This window comes from Gopherus flavomarginatus, chromosome 5, assembly GCF_025201925.1.
Source record: "Gopherus flavomarginatus isolate rGopFla2 chromosome 5, rGopFla2.mat.asm, whole genome shotgun sequence".
Lineage (NCBI taxonomy): Eukaryota > Metazoa > Chordata > Testudines > Testudinidae > Gopherus > Gopherus flavomarginatus.
Window position 1 is genome coordinate 44,315,304 of NC_066621.1, and position 15,093 is coordinate 44,330,396.

General features: G+C 47.6%; 1 protein-coding gene across 1 annotated transcript in view; it reads left to right on the plus strand.

Annotated features, from left to right (window-relative positions):
* Positions 1-15,093, plus strand: part of LOC127051018 (sodium/hydrogen exchanger 10-like) — a 336,647-nt gene that overhangs the window by 147,624 nt on the left and 173,930 nt on the right. Inside the window, 1 exon segment of the mRNA XM_050952807.1 lies at positions 8,524-8,719. Within this exon segment, the coding sequence (XP_050808764.1) occupies positions 8,524-8,719 (196 nt within the window).

A 15,093-nucleotide genomic window follows, 5' to 3' on the forward strand; every position in this document is an offset into this window, starting at 1 on the left:
GCAATTTTTTTCTAGAACTGTAAAATAAATAGATTAATACAACACATGCACCTTTATATATACTACTAAGTATATAACTAACAGACTTTTACGAACACTTTTTAACTACTGGATTTTGGGAAACTTTTACGAGAGAGTGCATTAGCTACTTTGTTAGAAGCTTTTGAAATGTGTTGAATTTTAAAATTAAAATTTTGGAGAGCTAAGCTTTATTGAAGAAGTTTTTTGTTGTTTTTTTTGGCAGTATGAAGCCACTTTAGCGCAGCATGGTTGGTTTGTAGCTGGAACCGCCTTTTTCAAACGTATGGGTGTAGCTTTTTTAGGGCGTACACAATGGCGTAGCATTTTTTTTTACTGACTGACCAGTGGCTTTTTTTTTTAGACAGTTTTTTGCTGAGAAACACGATAGGATGGAAGTTGTGACCCGGTCCTTCCTGCATGAGAACTGCTCCTATATCACGCTCAGATGTATTTGTGGTTACTAGGAATGGTTTGTTAAAGTCCGGGGCCCTTAGCACAGGGTGAGACATGAGCGTCACCTTAAGTTTGGTAAAGGCCTTTTGACACTCATTAGTCCACTTAAGTGCATTTGGCTGTGTCTTTTTGGTCAGGTTGGTCAGTGGGGCAGCGATTTGGCTGTAGTGTGGTACAAATTGCCTGTAGTACCCAGCCAAGCCTAAGAAGGATTGGACCTGTTTCTTTAACTTGGGGACAGGCCACTTTTGGATAGCATCCACCTTTGGCCTTAACAGTTAGTCCAGCCTGCCTGATGCGCTCAAAGACCTTTTTCAGGTGTTCTAGGTGTTCGGGGCAGGAGTCAGAAAAAATGGCCACATCATCGAGGTAGGCAACTGCATATTCGCCCAGTTCTGCTAGTAGACCATCTACCAGCCTTTGGAAGGTGGCGGGTGCATTTTGCAGCCCGAAAGGAAGCACATTAAATTTATACACCCCTGCATGGGTGATGAATGCTGACCTTTTTTTGGCAGGTTTATTTAGCAGTACTTGCTAGTACCTCTTGGTTAAGTTTATTGTAGAGATGAACTGGGCACGTTTTAACTTTTTTAATAGCTTATTGGTGGGTGGCATTGGATAGTTGTTTGGACGACTTACCGCATTTAGCTTACGGTAGTCCATGCAAAAGCTTATTTTCCCATCTGGTTTGGGTACCAGAACCACTGGAGATGCCCATGCACTGGTAGATGGGCGGATTATACTCATCTGTAGCATGTTTTGGATCTTCCGTTTTATAGCAGCTTGGGCATGAGGAGACACTCGGTAGGGTGGGGTTCTAATTGGGTGAGCATTACCTGTGTCAATGGAGTGGTATGCCCGTTCAGTCCGTCCTGGGGTGGCTAAGAACAATGGGGCAAAGCTAGCGCACAGCTCCTTGATTTGTTGCTGCTGCAGACATTCCAGGGTGGTTGAGAGGTTCACCTCTTCCACGCCACCGTCTTTTTTCCCTTCGTAGTAGACACTGTCAGGCCACTCAGCATCATCTCCTCCCTGGAGTGTAAACTGACAAACCTGTAAGTCTCTGGAATAAAAGGGCTTGAGAGAATTAACATGATACACTCTGGGCTTTAGGGAGGAATTGGGAATTGCTATGAGGTAGTTAACAGCTCCCAGGCGCTCTTGGACCGCGAATGGCCCTTCCCATGATGCTTCCATTTTATGGGCCTGTTGCGCCTTCAAGACCATAACCTGGTCTCCTACCTTGAAGGAACACTCTCTGGTATGTTTGTCATACCAGGCCTTTTGCTCTTTTTGAGCATCCTTTAGGTTTTCTTTAGCAAGAGCTAAAGAGTGTTGGAGGGTGTTTTGTAGGTTGCTTACAAAGTCCAGAATGTTAGTCCCTGGAGAAGGCGTAAACCCCTCCCATTGCTGCTTTACCAACTGTAATGGCCCCTTAACCTCGTGACCATACACAAGTTCAAACGGTGAAAACCCTAAACTGGGATGTGGTACAGCCCTGTAGGCAAAAAGTAACTGCTGCAACACTAGGTCCCAGTCATTGGAGTGTTTATTGACGAATTTACGTATCATGGCCCCCAAAGTTCCATTAAACCTTTCCACTAGGCCATTGGTTTGATGGTGGTATGGGGTGGCAACCAAGTGGTTCACCCCATGCGTTTCCCACAGTTCTTTCATGGTCCCTGCCAGGAAATTTGCCCCCAAATCTGTAAGGATATCGGAGGGCTAACCTACCCTGGCAAAAATGTCAGTTAGGGCCTGGCACACAGTTTTAGCCCTGGTGTTGCTTAGAGCTACTGCTTCCAGCCATCGGGTAGCAAAGTCCACAAAAGTCAGTATGTACTGCTTTCCTCTGGGGGTCTTTCTTGGGAAAGGACCCAGAATATTCACAGCCACTCGCTGAAAAGGGACCTCAATTATGGGGAGTGGCTGGAGAGGGGCCTTTACCTGGTCTTGGGGTTTTCCCACTCTTTGGCACACCTCACAAGACCGGATATACTTGGCAACGTCCTTGCCTATCCCCTCCCAGTGGAAGGACTTCCCCAACCGGTCCTTGGTTATGTTCACCCCAGCATGGCCACTGGGATGATCATGGGCTAAGCTTAAGAGCTTTTCCCGGTACTTAGTTGGAACCACCAACTGTTTTTTCGGATGCCAGTCTTCCTGGTGTCCACCAGAAAGAGTCTCCTTGTATAAAAGTCCTTGTTCTACAAGAAACCGGGCTCGATTAGAAGAGCTGAGAGGCGGTGGGGTGCTCCCTGCCGCCGCCCAAGCTTTCTGAAGGCTGTCATCTGCTTCCTGCTCAGTTTGGAACTGTTCCCTTGAAGCTGGAGACACCAGTTCTTCCTTAGACTGTGGACTTGGGCTTGGTCCCTCTGGAAGCGATGTAGGTGATGGGGTTGTTTCCATGGCTGGTGAGCCTCTTTCCGCTGGTGCACCAGGGGGTATTTCAGGCTCTGGCTGAGCCTCTTGGGTGTGGTTGTCTGCTGCTTCTGCCAGTTCAGGCTCACTGGCACCCTCTGGCGTTGGGGTTGAAGATGGATTTGCAAGCAGTGTCGTCAGTGCTGGCAACGGTTCTGGTGCTAGCTGCTTTTCCAGTTCCTGGTCTGGGACTGGAGTCACTGTGGCTGTTTCAGTTGTTGGCATGGGATCCAGGTCCACTACCTCTGTCTGGGTCCCTTGTAACACAGACGGGGCCTCAGTGGACGGCTCAGGAACAGGAATGGGTCTGGAAGCTTGCCTGGTTTGGTTACATGTAACCATTTTCACTCTCTTGGCCCGATTCACCTGGTTGGCCAAATCTTCCCCCAGTAGCATGGGGATGGAATAATTGTCATAGACTGCAATAGTCCACATTCCTGACCAGCCTTTGTACTGGACAGGCAGTTCAGCTGTAGGCAAGTCTACAGCTTGTGACATGAAGGGGTAAATTGTCACTTGGGCCTTTGGGTTGATGAATTTGGGGTCGACGAAGGATTGGTGAATAGCTGACACTTGTGCCCCCGTGTCTCTTCACGCAGTAACCTTCTTTCCGCCCACTCTCAAAGTTTCCCTTCGCTCCAAGGGTATGTGAGAGGCATCTAGGCCTGGGGATCTTTGGTGTGATGGTGGTGTAATGACTTGCACTCGGTTGGGGTTCTTTGGGCAGTTGGCCTTTATATGTCCCAGTTCATTACACTTAAAGCATTTTCCAGCTGACTGGTCACTGGGTCGGAGGTGGGTTACTGGAGACTGGTGAGGTGGAAGAATAGGGCATCTGTGGCTTTTCTTGGGTTGTAGGTGGGGTCTTTGGCTGCCCTCGGTTGTAGGGTTTATTGTCGGTGTGCCCTCTGGGGTATTTGTTCCCCTTGACAGTAGCTTTTTTCTTTTCTGCCACTTCCATCCATTTGGCTCCAATCTCCCCCGCCTCGATTACCGTTTTGGGTTTCCCATCTAGGATGTACCTCTCTATTTCCTCAGGAATACCATCTAAGAACTGATCCATTTGTATCAGGAGGTGCAGCTTGTCCAGATTGTTAACCTTTGTTCCTGATATCCAGGCTTCATAATTCTTTGCAATGTGGTAGGTGTGTTGGGGGAATGACACATCTGGTTTCCATTTTTGGTTTCTGAACCGCTGATGGGCATATTCAGGTGTTATCCCCATTCTGTATCTGCCTTGGTTTGAAAAAGTTTATAATCGTTCATTTTCTCCTTAGGCATTTCAGCCGCCACCTCTGCTAAGGGTCCACTGAGCAGTGGCCTCAATTCTACCATGTACTGGTCTTCAGAAATGCTGTATCCAAGGCAGGCTCTTTCAAAATTTTCTAAGAAGGCCTTAGTGTCATCACCTGCCTTGTAGTTGGGAAATTTCTTGTGCTGTGGAACAATTATTGGCGAAGGGTTGTTAGGATTGGCTGTGTTCTGTTGCCTAGCCTTTTCTAATTCCAGGGCCTGTCGGTGGGCCTCCCTCTGGAGTTCTAGCTGTCTTCTGTGGGCTGCATCTTCTTCTTCTTGTTTCCTTCTGTGGGCTACCTCTTCTTCTTGTTGTTTTCTTTGGTGGGCTGCCTCTTCTTGTTGTTGTTTTCTTTTGTGGGCTGCCTCTTCCTTGGCTAGTTCTGCATTAATTAGTTCCATCCGTCTCCTATGTTCATTTTCTTTGTCTATGGCTTGTTGCCGTGCTCGTTCCTGTCTCAGGCTTTCCTTGGAACTCATGGTTCCTGCTTTCTTGTGCTGAGGCGCCCTCTGGTGTTTACTGCCTGAAATGCTGGTTCTCTGTTGGCTTCCTGGGGTTGCTTAGCAACAGAGTCTTTTTTAACTTACTGGTCTCTCCCAAAAGAGTTAAAAAGCAAAAAGAAAACTCTCTTTCATTTACAAATATGTCCTGGCTGGAGTGTGTTGCTGACCACTTAAGGCTGCTTTGTTTAACAAACGACTGTCGTTAAACCTTAATAGCCCTCCCTATGCACAGCTAGAAGGAGCAAGGAAAAAAAATTTCTCTGGTTGCAGTTTAAAAAAAAACAAAACCCCTTCCCTCTGCTTATAAGCAGCTAGCAGAAAAGCAAATTAATAATCTTACTGGCTTTTGGATTCTTATCTATCCCACTGCTAACACCATGTCATAGCATTCTTTCTCAGATCTGAACCTTAGAGTCCAGAAAATGAGATACTAGCATGAATTCCCCTAAGCTTAATTACCAGCTTAGATCTGATAGGCTGCCACCACCCAAAAATATAGTGTTTTGAGGCACTCTGAACTCCCCAACCTTCCCTGGGGACCCCAAGAACCCAGATCCCTTGGGTTCTTAAAACAAGAAGAAATAAACCATTCCCCCACCTTTCCCCCTCCTAGAATATCCCTCCCTGGGCTATCCTGAGATACTGATCCAACCTCTTAAATCACCATACAGAAAAGCATCTCCCTTCCACAAAGAGGCAAACAGATTCAAGGAAAACAGAGAGAGAGTTTATCTCTCCCCCTCCCGTCTCCCCCACCCGTCCTGGTGAGTTATCCCAATCCCCTGGAATAAAACAAGGGAAACAAGAAAAAAAATCAATCTCTAAAAAGAAATCTTTTAATAAAAGAAAGGAAAAAGTAAAGAATTATCTCTGTAACTTCAAGATGTAAATATTACAGGGTCCTATAGCTTACAGACACCAGAAAGAGATTTTCCCCCCAGTACCAATACAAATCAAAATATTCCCAGCAACTGCACATATAAAAGTTAACCAGCCAGATCCACAATTGCAAATAAAGTAAAACAATCAAAAAAAAAACCTAAACCACCTGTTTTTACTTACAACTTGAAAAGAAACTTAGAGAGCCTGTAGTAATGTCTGGTCTCTCTCAGACCCTCCGAGAGAAGAACACACAACAGACAAAAAACACACACAAAAACTTCCCTCCACCCAAATTTAAAAGTATTTTGTTTTTTGATTGTTTTTTTGGTCAGGTGTCCAGTTCCCTGCTTGTAACCCTTTATAGGTAGAAGAGACATTAACCCTTAACAATCTGTTTATGACAATGCAGGTAAAACTAAGCAGGAGATATACAATTCTCCCCCAAGGACTTGAGTCACAAATTTAGTTAACACCAGGGCCAGTGCAACCACTAGGTGAACTAGGCGGCCGCCTAGGGTGCCTAGTGGTTGAGGGTGCCTAAAAGCCTGCTCAGGCGAGGAGGTGGAGTGGAGATAGCTGGGGTGGGGGAACGCAAGGAGGGCCACCTGCAGTAACGAGGGGGGCGCACAGAGGAACTGCGCCCCACCCCAGATCACCTCCACTCTGCCTCCTCCGCTGAGCACACAGCACCCGCTCTAATTCTCCTCCACTCAGCACCGCAAGCCTGGGAAGGGAGCTGGTGTGGGCTCCCCGGGTCGTGTTAGCTGCTGCGGAGGGGGCATGGTCAGCTGCCTCAGAGTGGGGGGGGCTCCCTGGGCAGGGTTAGCTGCCGTGGAGGGGGGGGTCCCTGGGTGGGGTTAGTTGCGGGGGGGGGTAGCTGCTGCGGGAGGGGCTTTCCGGGTGACGGGTGTGACGGGTTGGGTTAGCTGCCGCGGCGGGCGGGGTTAGCGGCTGCGGGGGGGCAGTGGGCGGGGTTAGCTGGATTTGGGGGTGACGCAAGGTGGAAGTTTCTCCTAGGGCACGAAACTTCCTTGCACTGGCCCTGGTTAACACATATTTTTAACAAGCGTCATCAGCATAGAAGCATGTCCTCTTGAATGATGGCTGAAGCATGAAGGGGCATACAAATGTTTAGCAGATCTGGCAATAAATACCCTGCAATGCAGGCTACAAAAGTGCAATACAAATCATAGAACTGGAAGGGACCTCGAGAAGTCGTCTAGTCCAGTCTCCTGCACTCATGGCAGGACTAAGTATTATCTAGATCATTCCTGACAGGTGTTTGTCTAACCTGCTCTTAAAAATCTCCTATTATGCAGATTCCACAACCTCCCTGAGCAAATTATTCCAGTGCTTAACCACCCTGACAGTTAGGAAGTTTTTCCTAATGTCCAGCCTAAACCTCTTGCTGCAATTTAAGCCCATTGCTTCTTGTCCTGTCCTCCTTCTCTTCCTCCTCCTTGTAACAACCTTTTACATACTTCAAAACTGTTATCATGTCCTCTCTGTCTTTTTTTTCTCCAGACTAGACAAACTCAGTTTTTTCAATCTTCCCTTATAGGTCATGTTTTCTAGACCTTTAATTATTTTTGTTGCTCCTCTTTGGATTCTCTCCAGTTTGTCCACATCCTTTCTGTGGCACCCAGAACTTGACGCCATACTCCCGTTGAGGCCTAATCAGTGCAGAGTAGAGCGGAAAAATTACTTCTCTTTTCTTGCTTACAGCACTGCTGATAATACATCCCAGAAGGGTGTTCGAGTTTTTTTGCAACAGTGTTACACTGTTGACTCATATTTAGCTTGCGGTACACCATGACCCCCAGATCCCTTTCCACAGTACTCCTTCCTAGACAGTCATTTCCCATTTTGTATGTATGCAAGTGATTGTTCCTTCCTAAATGGAGTACTTTGCATTTGTCTTTATTGAATTTCATTTCTCCAGTTTGTCCAGATAATTTTGAATTATAATCCTATCCTTGAAAGCACTTGCAACCCCTCCCATCTTGGTATCATTTGCAAACCTTATAAGTGTACTCGTACACCACAGCACTCTGTGATGTGGTCATCCGTACACACTTTCTCTAAGCATTATGCCATCACTCAGGCTTCTTGTGCTGATGCAAACTTTGGCAAGTTGGTACTTGGTTGTTCAATTCAGAAATCCCACCAATTAGAAGAGAACTGCTGATGAGTCACCTGGAGTAGAATGTATATATGGATAATCTCTTAAAGGAGGAAAAAAACAGTACTCACCTGTACAGTAACTGTTGTTCCTCAAGATATATTGTGTACATATGCATTTCACGACTCTCTCTACTTCCCTCCTACTTCAGAAGTATGATCATTTTGCAATGTGAAGGAACCGAGGAGTTGGGGCGCCTCAGCCCTTTGCACAAGGACATTAAGGGCACATGCACAGTCTGAACAGTTCTGCTGTAAAAGTTTCTGACTCGAGTGCTTTGAAAGCACATATATCTGAATGTACATGCGCACAATGCATCTTGAAAAACATTACTGCAATGGTAAATAACCATTTTTTGGGGTGAACAGTGCCTTAGGTATTTCATTAGTATAAAATAGCTTAATTTACATAAACTGTTACTTAGAAAAATTTTAATTATTAGTTACAATTAACTATTATTAATGCGGGGGAGGGATAGCTCAGTGGTTTGATCATTGTCCTGAGGGGGCCACTTAGGGACCTGGGGCAAAATCAGTACTTGGTCCTGCTAGTGAAGGCAGGGTTCCTTCCAGTTCTGAGATAGGTATATCTCCATATATTTTTGTATTCTAAAATTACATACTTATTACTAGAGTATCAACTAATTGGTGTACTATTGTTTCAATTAATTTCTTGCTGAAATATATAGAAAATCCATATTCTCCTGTTTTAAATTTAATGTCATAATAAAAAATTCCTAAAATTATTTTCTCAACTTTTTTTTCCAGGAACAAGATTCTGAAGCTGTGTCACGATATTGTATTTATGGATGAATTTGAGTACACAAGTTATATTATAACATTATTGAATTTCATTCCCATTCTAATGCATTTTTTAACACCTCTAGATGAAATATATATTAAACAACTAAAAATATGTAACTATTATTTCATCGGTTTGTATATACTGGAGGCATCATTAAAGGTACTTATGAATTATATTTTTTCCCATGAATGGTAATGCTTCTTGTTTTTTCTTAGAAATGCAAAATTCTATTTAATTATAGATGCTTACAGATATTTTACAAAAGGGATTCTCTGTTATAAAAGTCAATGGCTTCTTCTACTACATTAATTCTTAAATGTTCTTCTATTATATTAATGAAGTTTTCTTTAGATTAATTTGAATTTTTCCACACCGCAGCATAAAATCATTAACTTTTTTCTGAGCTTGTTAATGGATGATTCTTGCTTTTTGCATAGAGCTGCATTATCATGTTTTGTGCTTTGTGTATGATGACTTAGATATACTCTGTATCTCTTAGTCGTGAAAGCATTGAGTTGCTTCCTCTGAGACAACAGTCACATATTTGTAAGAGACCTAGTGATAAAGAAAGGGGGAGTAATATTTATCCCAACTTATATATACTAGTTTCCGAACATTGAGCTTCAGTATCAGCACAATCTTCAAGTAGCCTCTGCAAGTTCTCACTTTTGGGATTAGCTGATGATGCAGTTCTGATAATGGAACATTTCATATCAGTGCCTGTAGCTATGTTCTTCTTCGAGTGCTTGTTCATGTCGATTCCATTCTAGGTGTGCGCGCTCCCATCTGCATGGCTGTCGGAGCTTTTTGCCTTAGCAGTACCCATAGGGCTGCCTATGGCACCCTCTGAAGTTCCGCACTCCTGCTGTGGTATATCAGGCACCACCAGCCTTTCACACTCTCAGTTCCTTCTTACCGCCCATGATGGTCAGTCGGAGCACCTTTGTTGCTTAGCAAGAGCTAGCAGTTTCTCCTTTTTGAATTTCATTCCTTAGGGTCTTTGTACATAGTTTGCATTTGGTAATGTTAAGTAGTTGTTAAGTACAATAACTCCTCATTTAACGTTGTAGTTAAGTTCCTGAAAAATTAGACTTTAAGTGAAACAATGTTAAATGAATCCAATTTCCCCATAACAATTAATGTAAATAGGGGAGTTAGGTTCCAGGGCAGCTTCTCCTACTGTGCAAACATCGAGGCGGGGGGCTCAACCCTCAGCCTGCCCACTCCACCCCTTCCCCTTGACACGCCTCTTTCCCCCATCCACCTCCTCCCTCTTAACTTCATACACTGCGTCCTGGCAGCACGGCCAGTGGCCAATGCAGTGGCCGTATTGGAGCACGTGGAGCGCATACCAGTGGTGATGATGCCCCCATCACATTACTCCTCGGTGGCTGCATCACAGCATTGGTTGGTGGCTCGACTGGTGCTGGGCCCAGTACCAAAAGCCTGTTCTGAGGTCAGCGCGGAGAAACCTGTGCCCACCCCTAAGCCTCCTTCTCTGCCAGTGGTTGAGACTCCAGTACCTCCACCAGGGTTCCAGTCTTCCTCGTCATTCCTGGATGAGGAAGTCACAGGACCTTCCACAGCTAGCTTGACAGATGACTTTAGGGAGCCTCAAGCCATTTTCCGGTGCATGGCCGACAACTTTGAGCTTTAGGTGCAGGAGGTGGCAGAGCAGGGAGGACACCATCTTCAATGTCCTCTTGGTTTCTATGCCCGCCCAGGTCACCCTGCCTATACATGACAGGGTGCTCAAGATAGCCAAGACCCTGTGGCAGACCCCCTCCTCCATCCCTGCTACCTCTAAACGGACTGAGAAAAAGTACTTTGTGCCGACCAAAGGTTTCAAATACCTTTATACCAACCCACCCTGGGCTCACTGGTTGTGTCTGCAGCCAACGAGGACAAGCAGGTTTCCACCCTCTCAACTCTCAAAAACAAAGAGGCTGAAAAATTCGATTTATTTGGGAGAAAAAATTATTTGATAGCCAACCTGCAATTCCGGATGGTGAACCATTAGGCCCTGCTGAGCCGGTAGAATTTTAATCTATGGGACAGTCTTAAGAAGTTCCAGGAATCCCTCCCTGAAGGTCTAGCCCAAGAGTTTAGCACCCTAATGGAGGAGGGTACTGTGGCGGCCAGATGTTCCCTGCAGATGGCATGGGTCGCATCAGTGGTGGTCATGTGATGCAGCTCCTGGCTCCAAACGGCAGACCTCTTCCAGGAGATGCAGGCCCTGTTCCAGAACTTCCCTTTTGACAGAGTTGGTCTGTTCTCCAATCAAACAGATGTCAGGCTGCATGAGTTGAAGGACACTGGGGTTACCCTTCTCTCACTGGGCATGAACATGCCGCAATCAGCCAGGAAGCCCTTTCAGCCACCACTGCCACCGAGACCCTGGCAAGATCCCATCAGTGATCTACAAGGAGAAGGGACGCTGGTTTTAGTCATTGTCACCCTTTTTCCTCCCACTCGCCAGCCTAGTCCGGACCTGCCAAACACCCGAGGGGCCTGAAGTGATCATTTTGAGGGTGCACCCGAGAGCGATGGCCCTGTCAGTCTGCCAGATCCTACCCACCTTTTTCTTAACCATCCCTCTCTCTACCGCTCATCTTGGTTTCAGGTTATGGCAGACCACTGGATCCTCGACATAGTAGCTTGGGTCTATATCCTGCAATACTAGGCTGCCCCTCCATCCTGCCCCAACTCCACTTTCCTGTCCTCCTTCAGGGACCCTTCTCATGAGCAACTCTTCGTTCAGGAGGTCAAGAAGCTCTTGGGCTTGGGGGGTGTGGAGGAGGTTCCTCGGGACATGGAAGAAAAAGGATTCTACTCCTGCTGCTTCCTAATCCCGAAGGCAAAAGGGGGCCTCAGACCCATCCTGGACTTGCGTGGCCTCAACAAGTCTCTCAAGAAGTTGAAGTTCCGCATGGTCTCCCTGGTCTCTATCATTCCTTCCCTGGATCTGGGGGACTGGTATGCCGATCTCGTCTTAAAGGATACTTACTTCCATGTCTCCATATTCCCAGGGCACAGGCGTTTCCTGCGTTTCATAATAGCTGGGTGCCACTTCCAGTTTATCTGGGCAAGTTCAACACCCATGGCCACTGGCTGCACAACCATTTGGCCCTTCATATCAATGTCAGGGAATGCAGAGCAGTTCACCTGGCCTGCCTGGCGTTCTTGCCCCACGTGAAGGGCAAGGTGGTTTGGGTCCTGATGGACAATACAGCCGCAATGTATTACATCAACAGGCGGAGCAGCACCAGGTCTTTGGCCCTTTGTTGGGAGACGCTCAGCCTCTGGGGCTTTTGTATGTGGCATGACATTCATCTGGTAGCCGTCCACCTGCCCGGAACCAGGAATGTCCTGGCAGATCACCTCAGCAGGAACTTTTTCTCTCGCCACAAATGGTCGCTTCATCTGGAGGTGGTCAGCCTAATCTTCTGCAGGTGGGGGACTCCCCAGGTGCACCAGTTTCCTTCTAGGCAGAACAGAAAGTGTCATGTATACTGTTCTCTGCAGGGCAGGGACAAGGGTTCCCTGTCAGATGCCTTCTTGGTTCCATGTTCGAGAGCGCTGATGTACACCTTCCCACTGATTCTGTTGATCCACAAAGTTCTGCTAAAGGTGAAGCAAGACAATGCATCAGTTATTGCATAGCCCCAGCATCTAAATTTCCTGTAAGCCATGTGGCTGGACAGCAGGTTATTTAGCACCACGCAGTCACTTGTGGAACCTGCCCAGCCATCCTGCCGGGGGAGGAGCGCGCCATAGGCACCAACTTCCCCCATAGTCGGGGGGTGCTCAACCCCCCCTTCCACCCCAGGCCCTGCCCCCACTCAACCCCTTCCCCCATGTCCCCTCTCCTGCCTCTTCCCAGCCTCCTGTCCCGAGTGCACCCCATCCCTGCTCCTCCCCCTCCCTCCTGTAGCTTCCTGCATGCCACAAATCAGCTATTCGCGGTGGGCAGGAGGCGCTGGGAGAGTAAGGGAGGAGTTGGTCAGCGGGGCCACCAGCAGGTGAGGTGTTGGAGGGCAGGAGGAACTTGGCTGCTGATACATGCTACTGAGCAGCAGCTTCTAATTTTTCTCTGTGAGTGCTCCAGCCCTGGAGCACCCATAGAGTTGGTGCCTATAGGGTGCTCCTGCCACAATCCCCAACTCAGCCCAGACCTGCTGCAGCCAGGGGAGGGGCGGCCAAAACCTAGCCCTGGCCTTGACCTGCCATGACTGGGGTGCCTATCCCACGGCCCCAGCCCCGAAACTGCTGCGGCAGGGAGAGGCACCTCTCCCCACCAGCCCAAGTCCTGCTGCAGCTTGAGGGAGTCCTCTCTCCCCACTGTAGCCCGGAGCACCCTTCTGCACACCAAACTCCTCATCCCCAGCCCCGCCACCAAAGCACACACCCCCCGGCTGGAGCCTTCACCCTATGCACCCCAACCCTCTGCCCCAGCCCTCAGCCCCCTCCCACACTCCGAACCCCTTGGCCCCACCCTCACCACATAAATTTTATGTGCACCAATATGAAGGTGATGTGTAACACATGACTCCACATTGGTGCACATAACAAAATTCATTCTGCACATGTGTAGGAAAAATTAGAGGGAACACTGCCCAGCATTGCCTTGTCAACACTGGTTTGGCATGCTGCTGAGTCTTTCAGCAGTCACTCCATTGCAGCTACCTCTCTGGACGGATCTGCTGTCCCAGAACCATGGTAAGTCCAGAACCTGGCATCACTGCACTTGACAGCTTGGCTCCTGTGTGGCTAAATATGGATGAACGGGAGTGCTCCGCTGGTGTCCAACAGGTACTGCTGGGCAGCAGAAAACCATCTACCAGGGCTATCTATGTGGCTAAGTGAAAGTGGTTCATGTGTTGGGCCTCAGACCGATACATCTGTGTGGAAGAGGCCTCGCTGCAGGACATCCTGGACTATTTACTGCACCTTAAGCTCCAGGACCTGTCGCTATCTTCGATCAAGGTACACCAGTCAGCCATTTCAGCATTCCACCCTCCATTTCAAGGTCGGTTGATCTTTGCCCATATCATGACAGTGCAGTTCCTGAAAAGTTTTGAGCACCTTAACCCACATCTCCAGGACCCCGTCCCCCCCCCTTGGGACCTGAATCCTGTGCTGTCGAGGCTCATTGGTCCCCTCTTTGAACCCTTGGCTTCCTGCCCCCTCCTGCTTCTCTCCTGGAAGGTCTCCTTCTTGGTTGCTATAACTTTGGCCTGTAGAGTGTCCGAGATCAGGGCGCTCATGTCCAAGTCGCCTTATACGGTCTTCTATAAGGACAAGGTCCATCTGCGTCCATACCCGGCTTTTCTGCCCAAGGTCGTCTCCCAGTTCCACACTGGTCAAGACATTTACTTACCAGTCCTTTGTCCAAAAACCTAATGCAATGGATGAAGAATACAGGCTGCATACCCTGGATGTCAGATGAGCACTGGCCTTCTACATTGATAGAAAAAAGCAGTTCCATAAGTCAATGCTGTTGTTTCTTGCTGTTGCTGACAGGATGAAAGCTTGCCCAGTGTCAGCCCAGAGAATCTCATCTTGGACCACGGCCTGCTACTGCTATGAGCTGGCAAAGGTGCTCCCGCCGGAGATCGTGACGGCTCATTTGACTAGGGAGCAGACATCAGCAGCAGCCTTTCTGCTGCATGTGCTTATCCAAGAGATCTGTTGGAGTGCCACCTGGTCATCCATCCACACATTTGCGTTGCACTACACACTGACCCAGCAGTCTTGAGACAATACTGGCTTTGGCAGAGCAGTGCTGCAAGCAGCAAGATTCTGAACTCTGAGTCCACATCTGTTGATTATGCTTGTGAGTCACTTAGAATGGAATTGACATGAGCAAGTACTCGAAGAAGAAAAACGGTTACCCGCCTTTCATAACTATTGTTCTTGGAGATGTCCATTCCATTACCTGCCCTCTTGCCCCTCTGTCAGAGTTGTTGGCAAGATGGTACTGAGAGGGCGTGGGCCTGGCAGTGCCTGATATACCACGACATGAGCGCAGAACTCCAGAGGGCACCACAGCCAGCCCTACTGGTACTGCTAAGGCCAAAATCTCAGACGGCTGTGCACGTAGGTGCATGCACACCTAGATTGGAATGGACATGAGCAGCACATCTTGAAGAACAACAGTTACGAAAGGTGGGTAACCAGTTTTTCTCATGCCCCATGCTGTTCTTGAGCATTCTCAGAATCAGGTTATAGAAAGGGTGTGGCACTTGAGACACATCAGTTCCTTCCCACTGTGGCTGGTTTTCTTTATTTGTTTTTATTTTTTGAGAGTTACTGTTTGTTTTCTGTTAGTTCTGGGGTTCCTGGGCTACAGTATTGGCACTTGGATCCTGTGGTGTAGATCCAAAGGGGAAAAGGCCAGGATTCAAGATATAGGCCTGTTGTCCTGCTGTATTCTCCATTTTAAATCTTAGAGGAGGCTTGCCTGGGAGAAGGGCATTTTTCCTCACCTATTCACTCACCTACCTAATCTGCAGCATCTTCACCCCAAAATC